The sequence below is a fragment of the Hyalella azteca genome, unplaced genomic scaffold, assembly GCF_000764305.2.
Source record: "Hyalella azteca isolate HAZT.00-mixed unplaced genomic scaffold, Hazt_2.0.2 contig5432, whole genome shotgun sequence".
Lineage (NCBI taxonomy): Eukaryota > Metazoa > Arthropoda > Malacostraca > Amphipoda > Hyalellidae > Hyalella > Hyalella azteca.
In genome coordinates this window covers 815,706-834,340 of record NW_025935622.1, presented here as the reverse complement: position 1 = coordinate 834,340, position 18,635 = coordinate 815,706, and the positions used below count along the sequence as shown (strand labels likewise).

The window sequence follows — 18,635 nt, the reverse complement described above, 5'->3', positions numbered from 1 at the left end:
GCTCCACTCAAATGACGCAATGTTCTGGGCATCTGAACTTCTTCTTTGCAGGGTGTCCACTTGGAGTGGACTTAAAGCCGCAGGTCTGCCAGATGGATGACCGTTGGGCCTGACGCCTGAGAGCTTATAGCTTGTGGTTTTCAGCTTCTTTGTATATGAAGTTAATTGCTGTCATTTAGTGAGGTTGGCTGATGTAAGCTCAGGGCATCTGAACAAAAAAAAAAAAACGACGAACGTTGTTAACGTTAGCTCGGCAGCAGTTGTACATAGTATAGCTACAGTTCGTCTATATACGTTACAACTTGCAGCTACGGGAATAAGGGTAGAGTTGATGGTAAGTGTATCTGCCGCTATCCAAATGAGTGTATCATAATAATTTAGGCAGTTGTAAACACTCGTCACTCAATTTCTCGAACTTAAATTCAAGTTGAAGTGAAACGAAATTAAGAACACGCACTGGCTGTTTTATTTGATTAATTCTACTAATATATCACATTGTCACAACGTCTCGCCCTCAGGCTGAGGCCGGAAGTTCGAAACTATGGAGACAATTGAAGAGATTTTTCTCAAATATGGTAGTCACCTCGAAGATGAACAAATTGTTCGACAAAATATTGCTCATGAAACGAAGTCACTGGAAAAAATAAATAACTCGATGTTTGTATTAATTGAGAGGTTGCACCATGAAGTCACGGATGCGGTGAGTTTTAGGCCTATAGTTGAAATTGAATTATTTGTGCTGCCGTCCAGAGTGCATTTGTCATGATTTACAGATGTCCCAGTCAAAGTTGGAATAATTTGATATGAAAAGCACTTAATGCTAGGTATAAAGTTAAAGTGAAAACTAATGTAGATCATTAGATGACACCATAGCCTAGTTGCTACTAAGCAGTAACTTCACTGCAAAGTGGCAAATCAGAGATATTTTTAGTCATTTAGACTCTTCCTCAAGTTAGGTACAACTGTACAACACTTCTCTTTAACTTCACTTCTTATTTGTTTCTTTGTTTGTCTGTCTGCAGGCAAATCTTATAATCAATAGTTAACAAACATTAACACACTTCTCTGCAGTTCTACCTTTCCCATGCCATTGATCTGAAATTTTGCACACTTGTGACTTGCCTAAAGTTGGAGACACTAATCCCAGGCACAGCCGCACAGGCAGTGACTATTGCATGAATCAATTGACAGAATATATAATTTTTAAAATAAAAAAAAAATAGTTTTTTTATTTAAAAAAAGTAAAAAATTAATTTTTTCATCTAGAAATCTTATATATAATTGATATTCAAGTTCAACACGCTTCTATCAGCCCAATTGTTCTGAAATTTTCCACATTTGTGTAAAGTTGGAGACTTGGCGACAATGCATGAAATGATGAATCAATTGACAGAATAAATAATTTTGAAAAATTTATTTTTTTTCTCATTTTCAAAATAAAATTTAAAAATGAATTTTTGTAATATTTGATAATAAAATTTGAAATTCATTGTATGTGTCTAACATTGGAGACACTGGATTCTTTAGAAGTGTTGTCTTTAAAAAGTAATTTTTAAATGCATATTATTCATTTTTATAAAACTTTTTTTTAACTTCACTTCTTGTTTATATGTCTGTCTGCTACAACTCTTATAATCAAAATTTAACACACTTCTACCTGTCCTATCGATCTGAAATTTTGCACACTTGCGTAAAGTTGAAGACAATGCATGAATCGATTGACAGAATAAATAATTTTAAAAATAATTTTTTTTGTAAAATTGTAATTTAAAGAAATTGATGAATAATTTAATCTTCTACAAGCCTTATAATAACTATTTAACACACTTCTACCTGTCCAATTGATCTAAAATTTTGCAAACTTGCGCAAAGTTGGAGACAATGCATGAATCAATTGACACAATAAATAATTTTGACAAATTAAATTTTTTTTCATATATTAATATTAAAAAAGTTTTAAAAATTAATTTTTTTAATATATGGAAATAAAAGTAGAAATTCATAGTAGATGTGTAAGCGTAACATCAGAGACACTTCTCTTTAGAAGTATTGTTTTAAAAAGTAATTTTTAAACGCATATTATTGAGTTCTATAATGAAACCAGCAAAGTATCATGGATACTACCAGTACCATAACTGCATTTTCATACATAAGATATTGGTTGAAACTTTAAATCTGGAGTAGATAATGATATTAAAAAATAACTGATGCTAAAAACCTATGGTTTACCACTACATAAGTTGCTGCCTGAAAATATCCCATGAAACATTTTTTAAAAGTCCAATTAAGGTACTGTCAAACTCAATGTGTCAATGTCACTCCACACTTGCCACATGACAACAGGAGTTGCTAGTGTTGCTACTCACTACTCAGTAGCATCTGCACAAAAGTTGCCACTTGGCAAATAGTTTCAAGACAGTGACTTTTTTTAACTCTTCATTTTTGAACAAATTGAGTCCCTTAGAGTAGCGCAGTAAAGTAATCTGGCCACCAGCATTACCATGCATAAATAAGGAATAACATTTGAACTACTTATAAATGAACTAGTAGTTTCCAAAAGATGTCTTGTTTACTACTGCAAGCATGGAGAACATCTATCTTTAGGGCCGCAACTAGAGGTTGCGGCCCACCTTTTCCGGAACCGCAAGATTTCTGCCAGATGAATTACCTCCTGTGACCTATCCAATTGTTAACAAAAGTGCACAATCGGGCTGCAAGATTCTGAATGTAATAAAAATTTTGTCATGTTAGAGCTGCAAGATTTTAGAAACAGGTAGAAAAATTCCAATCCTGTTTGCTAGTTACCACTAAGCTTACCAATAAGAATTATACCTGGTCAGAATTAAGATTTGTGGGGTTCAATTGCCACATAATAACCAAAAAGCTTCTTCAAATGCAGTAGGAAATTTGAGCTGTTTTGTTAACAAAATAGATCAGTTCTCTTTGAAGCTGGTGACATATGCTCTGTGACAAAATTAGTGGCATTGACAGGACAGAGGGGTAGAGAAGAAAGCATTGTAAAATCAATCGTATGCAATTGCCAGGCATCAATCATGACAAGAAAAATCATATGTTTTTTAAATATTGTGTCTCAAAAGCAAAAACTTCAAAATTCCTAAATTTTTTGTTTTGGTACATTTTTAATCATCTAGCAAATTGTAGCACTTACTAAGTTTTTTTTTTTTTCTATTAGATAGTATGAGTCGTTAAGAGATAATGTAATGTAGCTATTGTAGATGGCTGAGACTGAATATCATGGTAGCAAATGGTGAAAATATGCATTTAAAAATTACTTTTTAAAGAAAACACTTATTAAGAATACAGTGTCTCTGATGTTACACATCTAAAATGAATTTCTAATTTTTTTACCATATAATAAAAATTTTTTTTTAATTTTCAAAATTATTCATTGTGTCCATTGATTGTCTTCTACAAATTGTATCCGACTGAGTCCAACTTTGTGCAAGTGTGCAAAATTTCAGATTGATTGGACTCGTAGAATCGTATTAAATATTGATTACACAGTATATTGTGCAAATTAGTTTGGATTGTGGTTGAAATAACACAATTAATTGCCCCATAGAAGTTTATAAAAAACGTGCCAATGGTACAAAATATGATATAATTAACATGAGATACAACCTCCTTTGGCTTTTACAAGCATTTGAACATGATTTGGCATGGGGATTTGACCAAAGTTGAACACATTTTATCACTTGCTCATCGTGATACCAGGTCCTAATTATGGTACAGCACTAATTAGCTTTGCCATTGGCAAACAGTCTTCTTTCAGGAGTCTTTGTTTGATTATAGCTCATAAGTTTTCAATGTAATTAATTTCTGGAGAATTTCCTGGCCAGTGTAAAATCTCCAGTCCCCTTTCTTCAAGGAATGTGCACATTATACATGAAGTATGGCATGGTGTGATCCTGCTGAAAAATCACATCTCCCAAACATCCACCTAAGATGTTTTGGGATAGTTTTAGTGCTAAAGGCCTTGGACGACTCATTAACATAGAGGGAATGATGAATAGGGATACATACAAGGCTATTTTGGAGAGTCATTTGCTTTCTAATATGACAAGGGACATTCCTGATGTAGATGGCATTCTTCAGCAGGATCCATGCCACTTTGGTTGAATCCATACCAAATTGTGTTCAAATGCTTGTAAAAGCAAAAGTAGGTCATATCTCCTAGTAATTATATCATATTCTGTACCATCAGCAAGTTTTTTTTTAATAAAACTTCAATGTGGTAAATAATTATTGTGTTATTTCAACCACTGTCCAAACTAATTTGCACAATACTCAATACTGTAAGATTTGTAGCAGACAGACAAACTAACAAGAAATGAAGTTAAAGATAACTTTAAACTTTTGTTGTAATAATAGTATACAATAATATACTATTATTACAACAAAATAATAATAATATTCCAACTGTAATAATAATAGAGCTTTTTGTTGTAAAAATAGAACTTTAATTTTGGTTGTGTCTAACCATGCCTGCTTGTCCAGCAGACAGCAGCCAATATTGGATAATATTAACACTTTGACTGCGACTCACAAAATAGCCTGTTGTCCTGTGGTGCGACTCATTCAAACTTAAATAACTTGAGTTACAGACAAGGCAGCGAGATCAGGGCTAGTGCGCTGCTCTTGTCTGAGCGAGCTCTACAAGCTTCTGACATAAAAACCGTGAGCCTCTATTGGTGCATGTCGCCTGGGATGGAAACTTTCATATTTCTAGGCAACGTGCGCCATATGAGGTACACGGTATTTATTATTCAACTACAATAAAAAACTTGCATCACACGGGTACTAACGCTTGAAAAAAACATTTTCTGTGCAAATGAAATCGGATTGTGACTGCAATAATCAAACTACAAATCATTCTGGGGTAAAATGCTGCTAAATGGGAAGTTTATAATTCATTTAGATGATTTCTTACAAAACTGCTCTAAGCATAGCATGAAGTGGTACCAACAACTGTTCAAGTTATTGGCAAAAACTGTAGCAAATGCCTGGGTGCTTGATCAGTTCTATAGTCAGTAAAAATCGATGTGAATTGCTGAAGTCGTTGAAGATTACTGAATGTATTTTCACTAGTAATAGGTCAGACACGTGAAGAAATGTTTCTATAACCAAATCACAATAATTTTAGATGTTGGTGTTCCAGCTCTAAAGTATTTGAAGCTGAGGATCTGAACTTCATGCCATGACGAGCTACTGATCTGAGTCTTGCTTTAACATAATTGCAAAAAAAGGAAGTTAGTTGGTGCTAAAGTGAGATTAAAAGCTAGAAAAGTAACTATCAATTGCTAGCCCAGTACTCGGAATCCGTATCACTGTTTATCTTGCTTTTTACAGTGCCATTCTGTTTCTGTGTGAGCTTAGGCAACTTTCGAATGACTAATACTCGATTTTCTACTGCTGTAATCCATACCAATACCAAAAAAAATGATTTTCAACATATTGGAACAGGATAACCCCCTTTATTTAATACTTTTTCTTTTTCGTATCCACTCATTATTTCAGGCTACATTCCAACTACTAAAATTCTTATGATTCAATTGCACGACGTTCATATAGGTTTTTGAAAACATTATTGTCAATTATCCATCATATTTTTCACAAGTTTATGATCTGGCTGATATTTTAAAGAGCTTTTTCTAAAAAATTAAATTTTTCAAGCGTGCGCCATATATGGCGCACATCGCAGTTTGGGACAAGCATGCGTGTACCATATATGGCGCACGTCGCAGTCAAAGTGTTAATATTTCGTTGGGTGTAGGACATTCAGCTGAATCAGCTCACATTTTGTTGTGTAAAAAAAACACAATTATAAAAGTTTATGCATGATATTGAGTCATCTTTTTTGTGCAGAGCATCCAAAATACTTGCTGTGCCATCAAACATGAATTGGATAAAGCAAAATATGCATTTCATAACTTGCAGCAAGTCTTGCCTGCAGATCAGTTCTACAGGTAAGTTTTTTAATTGGTTAATTTGCAAGAAATGTAGTTTTTGCTTGAAACTCTAACCATACATACCTGTTTTTATCAAAAAGGTTATTATTTATGATGTTATTATTCATCTTAATTTTTAAAATTTATTTTGAAATGTTGCCTTCTTGTGACAAAAATGACCTAAAAGTAGCGGTTAATCAATCACATTAAAGTAGGTTAAAGTTGCCATTCTGTCAACTTGATTGATATCAATTTAAGTTTTAAGATGACAGTAACCTATAGTTGTCTCAGGTTCCTATTTGATGCCTAATTATTAGTCTACTTATTTAAGGATGAGCTATCAAGGCTTGATATTAGCTTGTAAATTATTGGCACATTATTAATACTTGTTTTATATTAGGACATTTCATTCCTGCAGAATTTTCTTAAATTAGGCATAAAGTTGCCGAACATTAGAGGATTAAATCCTAAAGATATTCTCCATCCAGGTACAATGGCCTCTTCAAAGTACCCACTCAACAGCTAGTTATGGCCACTGCTCTGATGGTGTACCTCTCAGAAGAAAGGTTATATATCAATATTACATTACTAATTTCTTATTTGTTTTCTAAATTTAGCACTTGATTAGTTAGCTTAAAGATGAACTTGGCTTGATTTTTGTGAAATAACTTTATTAAATGATAAAATATGTATAAAGAAATAAATTGCTGAATGCAGTTTTAATTGTACTACCGTAGTCTTCTCTTTCAGACTGGTTAATTTTGAAGAGGCAGCAAGTATACTTGGTCTCCAAGTATTTTCATCAAAAAATGTTGAAGAAAAGGAGCTTCATGCTTCTGTGGACAAAGATCACAGCACTGCTGACAAGACAAAAAGCAACACTTTGACAAATGAACTGGATGCTTGTGAATTTGGTCAGCTACCAGATGTTGCAGAAAAATCTTCAAATCAAGATGCAAAAGCTCAAGTGCCAAAAGCAAAAAAGGGCCCTGAAATTATCTTGGCTCCACCTGAAATTATCTTGGCTAGGGTTCAAAGCAATGAACTTGACTCTGATGGTGTAACTGAATCAACATCAACAGCTAGTTCTTTTAGTAATTTCTCTGATAAAAAAATAGAGATTTCAGATAACAAGCCAGATTTGACCACTACAAAATCTAGTCGGAATGAATTTATTGACAGAATCAACCATATTGATGCATTGTACCTGGATTTAGAAGACTTTTTGATCGGAACCCTCAAGATTGGGTCAGAGCTTGCACGTCTGTCAGTCAATGCTGTTTCCTGTGGTAAGCTGCTTCACCAATAAAGTGCCCAAACATTATTATTAAATATGTTGTTTTCTTGTTTACAATATATATTTTTTCTTAAATATTCATTGTACTGTTTTTTTTTACAGAGAATTTCGTGCTGCCATTCAGAGTAAACAAATTTCTGCGGGAGCTGCATGCTGGTTACACACTCTTGCAACTGCGCAACAGTTATTTAAGGAAGACCTATGATGAGCTCAAGTATTCTCTCAAGAAAACTGAAGACATTGTTTATAATCTCAGTGTGAGAGGTCTCAAGCCTCTTACTTTTAATAAATAAGGAATTTATTTTAAGATATTCAAAATGCGTGTAGCTCTTATGAGTCCAGATTTTTTTCTCCGTTGTTGTTTCCGGCTAAAAGGCAATGAAGTAGCTGCACAATGACCACTTGTTACACCTGGGCCCAGCAGAATTTACTTGGGAAGTTTCATCATTATGTTTCAATGACCCTTGGAGGTTTATTCACGTGGGCCTACGGTTTTAGATCGGAGCTCAAACCAGGATGTTACTGGCATATTACAGAAAAGCCAGGAAATTTGTCTGTGTTAAATAGGTGATTGTTGCTCTTATTATTGCATGTTGAACATTTCTGCAGATGTTGCTTCCTCCAAAAAGTATCCAAACCAATAGATGGGGGATACCAAGGCTTGAGTAGTAGGTATTGATCAGCACCTGATGCTCCAGGCGAAACTGCATGCATGCCAGGAGAAAATGCTCTACGGCATCCTCCACCCCATAATGCAAGCACAGTGTATTTCTAGAGCATCAGGGTGCATCACATATGCATGCTCATCTTTCTTCGTATAGTCAGTTCATTGAAATTTATCATCAATCTGATTCATACAATTCATATCAGATTTTATTACTAGATTTATATTATTATTACTGATTATCGACTGATTATATATAATTCAAATGAAATTTTACTTCAATATCCTTAAAATTTTGACGGACTTGAATTGTTTTTGAACTCAAATTTATATACCTACATTCACTGCTAATGATACTAAAAAAACAAGTGTGGAATTTTTCCTCTCAATTGAAAGACTGGTTTCCCCATTAGGACATAATGAAAAATTTTTCATCTATTCTTGTTTTTGGAAATTACTTTTCTTGGTCTTTTACTTGATGTGAAACTACCTCCAGGGAGCCCTGGTGTAACATTTTGCTATCGCACATCATGTTACCACGGTTTTTCACTGCTTTTTTTCAACCCCTGCAGCACAGGTTCATAAGTACCGTATTAGAAAAACTTTTCTTTTTTTGCAATTGAATGTCCATGACATGCCTATTTGGCATAGCCATTTTTAGTTGATTACGGGTTGTCAGCGGTTACCAGAATTTAATAGTTGAAGACTAACACTGGTAAGTTATGGTTAGTGTGAAATAATGCCCATAACGAGATACCTGACCCAGTAAATGTAATACCGGTACTATAATCCTGAAGCCACTTACCCATATAAAATCACGTTTACAGGTCATAGTCTTTGCTATTATTTGGAAATTATTTTACTTAAAGCTACAGTAGCAAGCCTTCTACTTGGTTAATTCACAGAAATAAAAAGGAGCATCTAATAAGTTTCTAAGTGGTGTTTTTTACACATTTTAGCAGTCCATGATTTTTACCAGTTTAATTAATTTTGTGTTCTGGGAAGCAGGCATATAGTTCAGTTTTTCTTGAAGGATTTTTATTTATTTATAATTGTTATAATACATTTCTCCTTTTGTTTTAACTCAAACAGGTATGTTAATTTAAAAATTAGCAAAAACTGATTGAGAGTTCATTGAAAATCACCTAGATTCTCGGTGAATAAAAAAAAAGAAATTGCTGTTGTTGTAGGTCCTAGAACATAAGCAACTTCTATTTATTTTAGTTTCACACTATTCTCTGTGAGGAAATCTTGAGGTTGATTAAGTTTTATGTTTTGGTGTAATTGCTAGCATACATACACCGTACATATTTTTTACAATGGAATTAGAAAACCCTCATTTATGTTAATTATATAATAACCTAAAATTGTATATCACAAGTGCCACAATTTCAAGCCAGACAGTTGGTACAGCATCCTAGAAGTATTTAATGTTGACAAGCAAATAATGAAGGGACCAACATAATTTTAGAATACACTGTCAATTTCTCTGCTGAAATTTCATTTTACAAGAATGACAGTCTCAATTAATTTTTAGTCGAATAGTAAATGAATTATACTAACATGAGAAAAGACCATGGAATTAATTGGAGCAAGAATTTGTATCATTGGGTACATATGTATAGTTTCTGCCAATAAATATTGTAGCCATTGTTGAGATGCACTGTTCAACTTTATGACAGTTTATGTATATAAAGAATTGAATAGGCAGCAAGTGTTAGTTTTGCTTCCTATGACAAATCCATCTCCAAGTTAAGATAAGCCAAGCATGGGTTTCTACAATTAGAATCTGCAATAATGATTATAATATGTAAAATCATCTAAAAATGCAATTACAAAATTAGAATTGAAGTAATGAATATAGATTTTATTATGTGATATAATCTAGCAAAAATTAGAAGAGTTTTTTTAATTTTATATTATAACCAACCAAAGCACATGCCAGTAACTGGTCAATAAATTGTCAGAAAACTCTGCTGTAATTTGAGGCTGTTGTACATATAATTCAAGTAATGTGTGAGGAACTTGGCTCTTCAACCAAACTTAAAACAGAGCTTTCATATTTTAATACCTACAATGTACAGAACATTTTTCATTATAAATGTGCCGGTTTTTAAGGCTTTGCCATGAAGTATTCTACCCTTTTGCAATGATTAATCTCAGCTATGTTAGTTCTGGGAAAGTAATTTGAGGTCCATTTAGTCACATGCATTAGATTGAGTTGAACCATGGTACTGCTAACAGATGTCTGCTATTGCCACTTAGTGGAATGGAATGTTCTAAATATTCAACAGCATTTCCAAACAGCAACTGCAAGGTTGCCACCCAGGAACATGTAGAGCAAATGCTTCATTTCATACGAGACATCCATGCCAAAAGTCTCGCCCACCACACAGTGCCATGTAGCCCCATATCGCTTGTCCAAGCCTTCCTTGATAATGCGAGCAGCGCTCTGTAACAGAGAAACTCAATTTAATAACAAATAATGTAAACTAGAAAAAGTTCTAAATTTAGCATTAAATTCCTATATCCAAAAATACTGGAATAAATGGATTTCAATTTTTTTGCTGAATAAAATGACCTGCCACGTCACCTAAATTGGGTATCAAGCTACATCGCCTTTCTATATCACCAATTATCTGTCTATCATTTTATAGAATAAAACACTAATTACCATGCTTGATAGAGCATAAGTTTTGACTCAAACAAATTTAAACAATCCACTTCTTGCTTTTTTTTTTGCTTACAATTCTATTCAACACTTAATTGGTAATGCCACTTGACATTTTCCTTTCTATTAGAACGTTATGTTTTGCAAGTCAATAATTTTGACTGAAGTGACCTTATATTTATAACAAATTTGTTAATTGCAACTTGCTACTTTTGATGTCCAAAATTGTAACATATTCTTATTGGTATACACATCAAAGTAAGGATCTTACTTATATATGTTGTCATAACATTTAAATTTCTTTGTATTAATATTTTTGCTAACAAAAGCTGTAATGGACAACACTGACATGGATAGTATAGTTCAGATTAATGGGTATAGAATATTTTGATGCCCATTAAGCATGCTATTCATTTAATCTAGAAGATACAAAGTTACTCAGATCTGGGTAGGGTGAATAAAAAAATTATTATTTAGAAATTTTAAACACAATTGCCATACTACTGTCTGACACTTACTTGACAAATTGGCAAAAAAGAATTACCACCAGAACATTAGTAAACATAGGTATTCATAACTGATATTATATTAAATGACGATTTTTGGTGCTCCATCATCCACAAGTTATGTTAATTGAGCTGGAAAAATTGCAAAAAAAATTATAAAATAATAATTGAGTTCATTATTTTGTTTGAGAACATTAAAATGTGGTATCCAATTTCAAGCCAAACATGGGACATAATTTATTTACCTCATTGTTTGCACTGTACTTCTCACAAGCAGTCACTATTAGCTCTATTGTTTCGGCTCGCATGCTCTCTGGCATGTCTGAGTGCTGGAAAAATTATTTAAAAATTAATTTTCAAAGCAGTATATAACTATATTTTTCACCATCATACAATGAACACATCATTTTAAAACATCAAAAATGTAAGTTCACAAACCAATATACTACCTACTATTGTTAAATATTAGACCAATTAAAATTTCTGTTCATATTCTTGCTATCTAGTCCATGTATTTATGGATGAGAAACACAGTAGAGAATTATTTATAGGTAAGCTGATTTTAAATTTAATGTCTACAATTTTTAAAAAATAGAAATGTAAAATTTTGACAACAGAAGTTTGTAAGTTGCTAACTACTTTTCATGACACTTGAGTTACCACAAATTCAACTTGCTACTTTGCAATAGAAATGATGTAATACTAGTTAAAAATAAGTTTAATTTTGATTGAGTAAAGAAACAAAATGGTCATAAGTTGAAAATATTAACAGAACATTCATCCAATTTTCAATGCAGGTAATATTCTATTCATTGGAGACTGGAGAGCAACTACTCATTATTCAAGTACAGTTGCTGGCTTGCTGCTCACATTCTCACAAGTCATTGACAATAGATTATGGTAATGATGCCATTAAATTAAGACTGGGAGCAGGAAAACTTTGGCAAATATTGGCTAAATTAACTTCTAGTATGACATAGGTACAAGTTGCCACTGTCATTAAGCAACTTAGGTAATAACATTCTCGTAAGATTTTAAGAGCTCATATTTCTAATAATTTTTAAATAGAACAAAATACTTTTATGACAAGTTTATATTATTGGCATTTTTGCATAGTCAATAAGAATAACATGAAGTATCAACTCAATTCTATCTCTTTTAAATAGCTTAACTGATTAATTTTCAAATGATGTAGGTGTATTGTCAGTACTCAGTATGGAGAGGCATTGCTAGGTCTTAAGGATAGGGCATGCTAATCCTATGTGATTCAAAAACTGGATGGATGTTGCATGTTGGTTAAGCATCTAAGATTTATGATTATATCCAAGTTAGCACAATAGCACTTAGAAATGACCCATTTCCTATGAGCCAACATCTGATTGTTTATTTTGAATTAATTGATTACTTTCTCTATCCTGTCCAGAGATTTACATATATGTAAATCTCCTGTCCAGAGATTTACCTGTATGCTAGTATGGAATATATCTACTTGGTGAGCCGCGACTGAATTTTTCGAGCCGTGGTTTTATGGATTTGCAAGCCGTGATTCCATTTCTACGAGCCGTGATTCTATTTCACCGAGCCGTGAAAATTTTGGTTAGCAATTTAACTAGCTATTTAAATTAAATATTTTAGCTTACCCTCAAGAGTGGGTATGTATGGATGATTTTATGTGTTTCTTCAGTGCTCTCTTGTTTCTTGATTTGATCCATTGCAGTTTTTGCAGAAAGGCCATTCAGCAACAGCAAAGAAATAAAAAATAACAGAAAAAATATTGATTAATTCAACTCAACGTTACACTGATTTCTGGCAAGTAGGTTTTCAACAGCCAATATGTTTTAACTTGAAAGTATATAAAATTTTATGTAAATAAAAATAAGATAGAATACTAAAATCGAATGCTTTTATCATGAGTAAACACAAAGAATGGCGTTGCCTGTTCCCATGGGAACTGTCTCCAAGGTAACGAGGGAACTTGAGAACTCCTTCCGGCGCGAAGGACCAAAAAACGGAATTAACTTGAAATTTTGTCCCACGTCCATCGACTAAATTATTCAACTGGTTAATTATTTTAAACATCCAAGTTTCCAGCAAAAGGTTTTCGTTCGATAGAGCGCAAGATTTAATATTGCGTCATATTATGTTCAAAAAGTAATTAACGCAACATATTATGAACTAGAATTTTAATATGCAGTTTAGCAAAAATGTATGATCACCTAGAATAGAGGAGTCGGCGCTGAAGAAATAGACCCAAGGCCTGTTACCGATTCTTGTACATTTGGTGACTTGATTCACGGTATTTTTTTTTTCGTTTCAGATTTGTGGGAGCCTCTGAAAACTTGTCCAATGTGGCCCCACGACAGGGTTTTAAGTTATATTTGCCTAAGTAATTTCTTCACGTGCTGCATTTTGGACTTCACAGTTACTCTTAATCAGTACGCAACCCTGCCTAACTCCAGTTGATTCACAGTAGATCGAAAAACCGGATTTTAGAAAAGAACAGATGTCGGCACTGAAGAAATAGGCCCATGGCCTGTTGTCGATTCTTGTACTTTTCGTGGCTTGATTCCACAAGGCTTCCGGCCTTTTGAACCCGATTTCCACTAACTGATGATTGATCGAGATTGCTGCTGGACTTATTGCAAGACACGTAAGGTTCTAGGCATTTCAAGACTGAACATATGCTCATGCACAGCTTCGTCTAGTCTGTTCTTGAAGGCGTTCAGTTCATACTCGGAGCGTCAACGATGCTATCAGGGAGGCGGATCGCTTCGGTGATTCGAAGCGAGAAGAAATGTTGTCGCATGGATGTGTTACATCGCAGTTTTTTTAGTTTATAGCTGTGGTCCCTGGTGTTGGTTCTTGTTTCGCATTCTAGTAATCCTTCTGGGATCTTGTATAAACCGTGGGTGTACTTGTATACTTCAATGAAGTCACCACGCAGACGTCAATAACGGAGGCTTGGAAGCTTAATAATCTTTAACCTTTCTTAATAAGGCTTGCATTTTAATCCCGGAATTATCCTTGTTGCACGTCTTTGAAAACTCTCGACTAAATTTTTGTTCTTTTCTAGTTTTGGTGACCACACGGCATTTCCAAACTCTAGGTTCGAACGCACGACAGTGACAAACAACAGTTTCATCGCTTCAGCATTTATGTACTCGTAGCAGCGCCTTATCAGTCCAAGTAGTTTATTGGCTTTATTAACTTGAGTTTCAATATGTTTAGAAAATTTCTACTCATTGTCGACATTAACTCCTTAATCTTTTTCCATTGTCGACTTCGACATCACCACTCAGTCGTTGCAACCATGTCTACTTATACTGTAATCTTACTGTTCATTGTTCTTATCAAGGTGAATTACTTTATACTTTTCAGCATTGAAACGCAGCTGCCACTTATCAGGCCAGTCAACCAACCTTTCAAGATCACCTTGCAACTCTACTTTTTGCGACGCATTCTTCGCTGTATTATAAACTTTTGCGTCGTCAGCATACATCGAGCACACGCTAGACACAGCTTCTGACAGATCGTTTATAAACGCAAACGAATAAAACAGGTCCGAGAACGCTTCCTTGTGGCACGCCGCTGCGCACTGAAGCCCAATCCGATGCGGACACATTAATACTGACACGTTGTCTGTCGTCTCCCTACTAGAAAATCTCAGCTCCATTTGAGTACATTACCCACAATTCCCCAAGTCTTCAATTTAAAATGCCTTCAATAAAGACTTCAATTTAAAATGCCTTCAATTTCAAATGCCTTTGCAAAATCGAGTTACACTGCATCTCCTGGCTCCCTTTCATCCAGCAGGCAGGTCCATTCATTCAGAGTAGGCGAGAGGTTAATGGTGCAGGATCTATCGGCAATAAAGCCATGTTGACAGTCTGATTATTAACAGTAAAATGATCGCTCAATCGATCCCTCATAACAGATTTCATTACCTTTCAAACGACACTTGTAAAATTGACTGGATGATAGTTGCTCGAGCAACTGTGTCACCATTTTTTAACAATTGTGTCACTTGCGCTTCTATCCAGTCCGCCGGCAAGATCCCTTCCTTCAAGGTTTTAAAAAAAATCTGATGCATCAGCATCAGATTTTTCTTCTTTCCGTTTCAAAAAAATCTGATGCATGATGATGCATCAGCATCATCATGCGATGCCTCGACGCTTGCACCAGTATCGTCATGCGATGCCCCAACGCCTGTACCAGCATCATCATACGATGCCCAAACGCTTGCACCAGCATCGTCATGCGATGCCCCGACGCTTGTACCTGCATCATCAAGCGATGCCCCGACGCTTTCACCAGCATCATCATGTGATAGAAGCAAAAAATAAAAAGACACGGGAGAAAATAAAAAGGCACGAGAAAGATTGAGAACGGATAAGAATTACTAAGCACTCGATTCATAGGCTCTACGAAAAAGTTCCGTCTTTAAATGTCAACGAAACACCGTCAACAAAGGAGCCGATGTTGGGGAAGTCGGTAAACTGTTCCAGGTTCTGGCAGCGGCGACCGCGAACGCTCTGTTGATGATGGTAGATGGGCGTGTAGATAGTACGGCAAGGTCCGCTGTTGATGACAAACGCCGTCGTCTTCTAAAAGGCAGATCCGACACCCGCTGCAGACCTTCATTGAGACAAGGCATTGGTACGTCAGAACACCGACTTGAACTGCGTTCGCTGCTGCATGCGCAGCCGGTGAAGGTCGCGCAATATCGGCGTCACGTGGACGAGTTTATGCTTATTGCACACGAGTCACGCAGCAGCGTTCATTACGAAATGCAGCTTATCAAGTGCCGTGGTCGGAAATCAGTAGAGTCAGGCATTAACACGGTCCAATTTGGTCAGAAAGAGCGCCACCTCGAGGGTCTTGAGGACCGGCCTAGAGAAACAGTGGCTGACGCTTCGTACTCGTCGCAGAGCACCAAAACAAGCCGCGGTAACTTTGGCAATGTGCCTGTTTACAGAAAGTTTCGAGTCCAGATGAATGCCGAGGTTTCAAACCAAAGACGCAGGCATGACGAACTCGTGGCCCACGCGAACAGGGTTGGCCGGAAGCTGATGCTGGCGCCGTCAGCCGCAAATCAATAAGTCGGTTTTTGATGCATTGGGCTGGAGCCGGTTGTTACGCATCCAGTCTAAAGGCCCGTTTACACTAGTGGCAACGACATGCGCTTTGAGTCGTTTGCTGCAGTGCCTCACCGCGCACAACCGTTCACACTACGTTTGTACTCGGTAGTTTGAGACCGCGCGCTTTGAACACTAGTTGCCACCTAGACGTCAATGAGGATGGATGTAACCGAATTTGAGCTGTGGGCCATTGTTCTCGGGTGTGCTGCGGTCCGTCATTCTTCGCACTATGCCAGTTGTAAACGAGAATTTAGCATAGGCATCATAATTAGAGAACTAGCACATTCAAAAAGATAGTTTATAAAAAATATAGTCTATTCTTAAATAAAAAGTTCCAATATTCGTACCGATATTATATCATCCTTTGAAATCGATAAACGGTATTGCATAAATTGTCAGGAGTTGCTAAAATCACATAAACTAAACACGTCATGTAAAAATAACTTACATCATTTGTATTTCGATTTTTGTACTCCTATGACCGAACACTCCATATGCATTCATTTTCTCTCTAAAGATCAATTAGGCTCTCTACTAGAGAATGACTACAAACGAAAGTGATGTTATTAGTCGACATTTGGTGTGCCGGATCAGTGTACACAATCAACCTTACTAGACCACAGCTAGACAGCTATCTACTAACTAAGAATTTAAATGCAAAGAATAGTCCACAAAAATTCATATCTTGATAGAAAACGTTTCGGAGACCAGCTCCATCGTCAGTTCGTAGAATCTAGAATCACAAATCAGAAGTCACAAATTAATACATTGTAACCATAGAACGAATTGAATTTATTTAATTAATTAATTAAGATTTTTAATTTGATTTACATTTTTAATTTAAATTCTTAGTTAATTTGCGATTTAAGCATGCAAGTGATATTAATTCTTTAATAGCTATCTACTAAGTGCCGCGCTTGTGTTGCATGAGGCCTGGCCCCTGTCAATCGCTAGCTCGTCAATCGGTCAAGAAGCGCATGCAGAGGCTGCAAAGCGCCTCTGCATGCGCTTTGAGGCACTTGATTCTCGTGTGTTGCCCCTAGTGTGAACGGGCCTTTAAGACGGCGTCCATGCAGACAGACATCCGGTTCTGTAGCGCTGCATCGTCAGCCGGCGCCCCATAGCCAGAAATTTGGGTGTTGTCGGCGAACATATGCGGATTCAAACTATGTGAATCAATTATGTGTAAGACCTCGACAGTATATAATAGGAAGATGATCGGGCCAAGGACTGCTCCCTGTGGCATGCCGCAAGTGATCAACGATGGCGTAGAAGAAAAGTTCTCGCATCGAACGCATTTGGAACCTATTGCTATTGCTGAGACAGACTCGACACCGTGAGGTAGACTCGAACCACTGCTGCACTGTACCGCGCAGGCCGAATGATACGAGTCGACTCAATAAAGTGGTCAACCGTGTCAAATGCGGCTGACCGGTTGAGTAAAGCCAGTGCCGCAATGTCACCGTGGCGCGTGGCCTGCTGCTTACAGAATGTCTGAAGTCACTTTCAGCACAGCGGTTTTCGTCGAGTGGAGATGATGGTATGCAGACTGGAGGCGAGGCATGAGACCGGACTGCTGAAGATGGTTATTTAGCTTTCGAGCCACAGGCCCACAACGTCTTCCAGGAGTTTCGACAAAATCGACAGGTGGGAGATGGTTTGATATCATGATATGGTTTGGGATCAGAAGCGTCACGGTCTGTTTTTTTAATAGAGGCGTAATGCAAGCCGATTTTAAGTTCTCATCAACACCACCGTCAGTAAGGCAGCGTTTGAAAAATTCTACCAGAAAAGGTGCTAGGGTTACGAAATTCCCCTTAAGTAACGATGCTGGTAGCGCACCGCTGGCACGTACACTGCTGCGCGCTTTACAGCGATGACATCGTCAGCTGTGAGGTGACGCAATTGAATTCTTGGAGCAAGCAGTCGAACGGGCACGGCACAAATAACACTCCATCTGCAACACAGATGGAGTATCGGCTGACGACGCTCGCACATTTTGTTTGCAGGCACCGAATAGAATTCCTCCACACTTACGTCACCCGCAGCAACTGTATGACCTCTTCCCATAAGTTTATCCAGCGAAGCCACAGCGCTCGAGCGTCTCTGCGTTGAGCGTCAATTCTCTGGCGCAAAATTGACTCTCTTTTAGATCGAAGAAGGTCGCCAGGTTGAGGCCCCAGCAGCTGCAGCAGAAGGATTGCCGCTTCTGTTCTCCCGGTAGACTAGACAGCCCGCTACGTATAGCTGTCGAACCCCCCGCTTTGAACCAAACATTCATCGTCGAACTAAGGGTTGGGGACTCATTGGGGTACCCGAACTGTCTTTTTAAATGTCTTTCGAAAACCTACTTAGCGATGTACACACGCCGAATAGGATTTCCTTGCGAT

At 36.5% G+C, this 18,635-nt stretch overlaps 2 protein-coding genes across 3 annotated transcripts; one reads left to right on the top strand and one right to left on the bottom strand.

Moving 5' to 3' along the window:
- Positions 1 to 220: 220 nt before the first annotated feature.
- On the top strand, positions 221 to 7,664 carry LOC108666347. 2 transcript variants are annotated; one of them, XM_018153199.2, is made up of 6 exons: positions 221 to 334; positions 519 to 700; positions 5,887 to 5,987; positions 6,458 to 6,535; positions 6,720 to 7,258; positions 7,369 to 7,664. In XM_018153199.2, the coding sequence occupies exons 2-6, from the start codon at positions 542 to 544 to the stop codon at positions 7,557 to 7,559; spliced, it is 1,068 nt and encodes a 355-aa protein (XP_018008688.1). In that variant the 5' UTR covers positions 221 to 334; positions 519 to 541; the 3' UTR covers positions 7,560 to 7,664. The 2 variants fall into 2 exon arrangements, with proteins under 2 accessions (XP_018008688.1, XP_047736426.1); XM_047880470.1 differs by lacking the exon at positions 221 to 334 and having other exon boundaries at positions 341 to 700.
- A 1,027-nt stretch (positions 7,665 to 8,691) lies between these two features.
- LOC108666348 (dynein axonemal light chain 4) lies at positions 8,692 to 13,085 on the bottom strand. Its single transcript, XM_018153200.2, has 3 exons — positions 12,748 to 13,085; positions 11,353 to 11,436; positions 8,692 to 10,382 (listed from the first exon to the last, which is right to left on the bottom strand). The coding sequence occupies exons 1-3, from the start codon at positions 12,817 to 12,819 to the stop codon at positions 10,218 to 10,220; spliced, it is 321 nt and encodes a 106-aa protein (XP_018008689.1). The 5' UTR covers positions 12,820 to 13,085; the 3' UTR covers positions 8,692 to 10,217.
- Between the last annotated feature and the right edge of the window lie 5,550 nt (positions 13,086 to 18,635).

Bases quoted from the DNA above. Each gene is read 5' to 3' on its own strand.
- LOC108666347 (XM_018153199.2), top strand. From the start codon at position 542: ATGGAGACAATTGAAGAGATTTTTCTCAAATATGGTAGTCACCTCGAA. The intron at 701-5,886 runs GTGAGTTTTAGG...TTTTTTGTGCAG, and splicing joins ACCATGAAGTCACGGATGCG to AGCATCCAAAATACTTGCTG. The intron at 6,536-6,719 runs GTTATATATCAA...CTTCTCTTTCAG, and splicing joins GTGTACCTCTCAGAAGAAAG to ACTGGTTAATTTTGAAGAGG.
- LOC108666348 (XM_018153200.2), bottom strand. From the start codon at position 12,819: ATGGATCAAATCAAGAAACAAGAGAGCACTGAAGAAACACATAAAATC. The intron at 11,437-12,747 runs GTAAGCTAAAAT...TAATTTTTCCAG, and splicing joins ATACATACCCACTCTTGAGG to CACTCAGACATGCCAGAGAG. The intron at 10,383-11,352 runs GTAAATAAATTA...TCTCTGTTACAG, and splicing joins AGTACAGTGCAAACAATGAG to AGCGCTGCTCGCATTATCAA.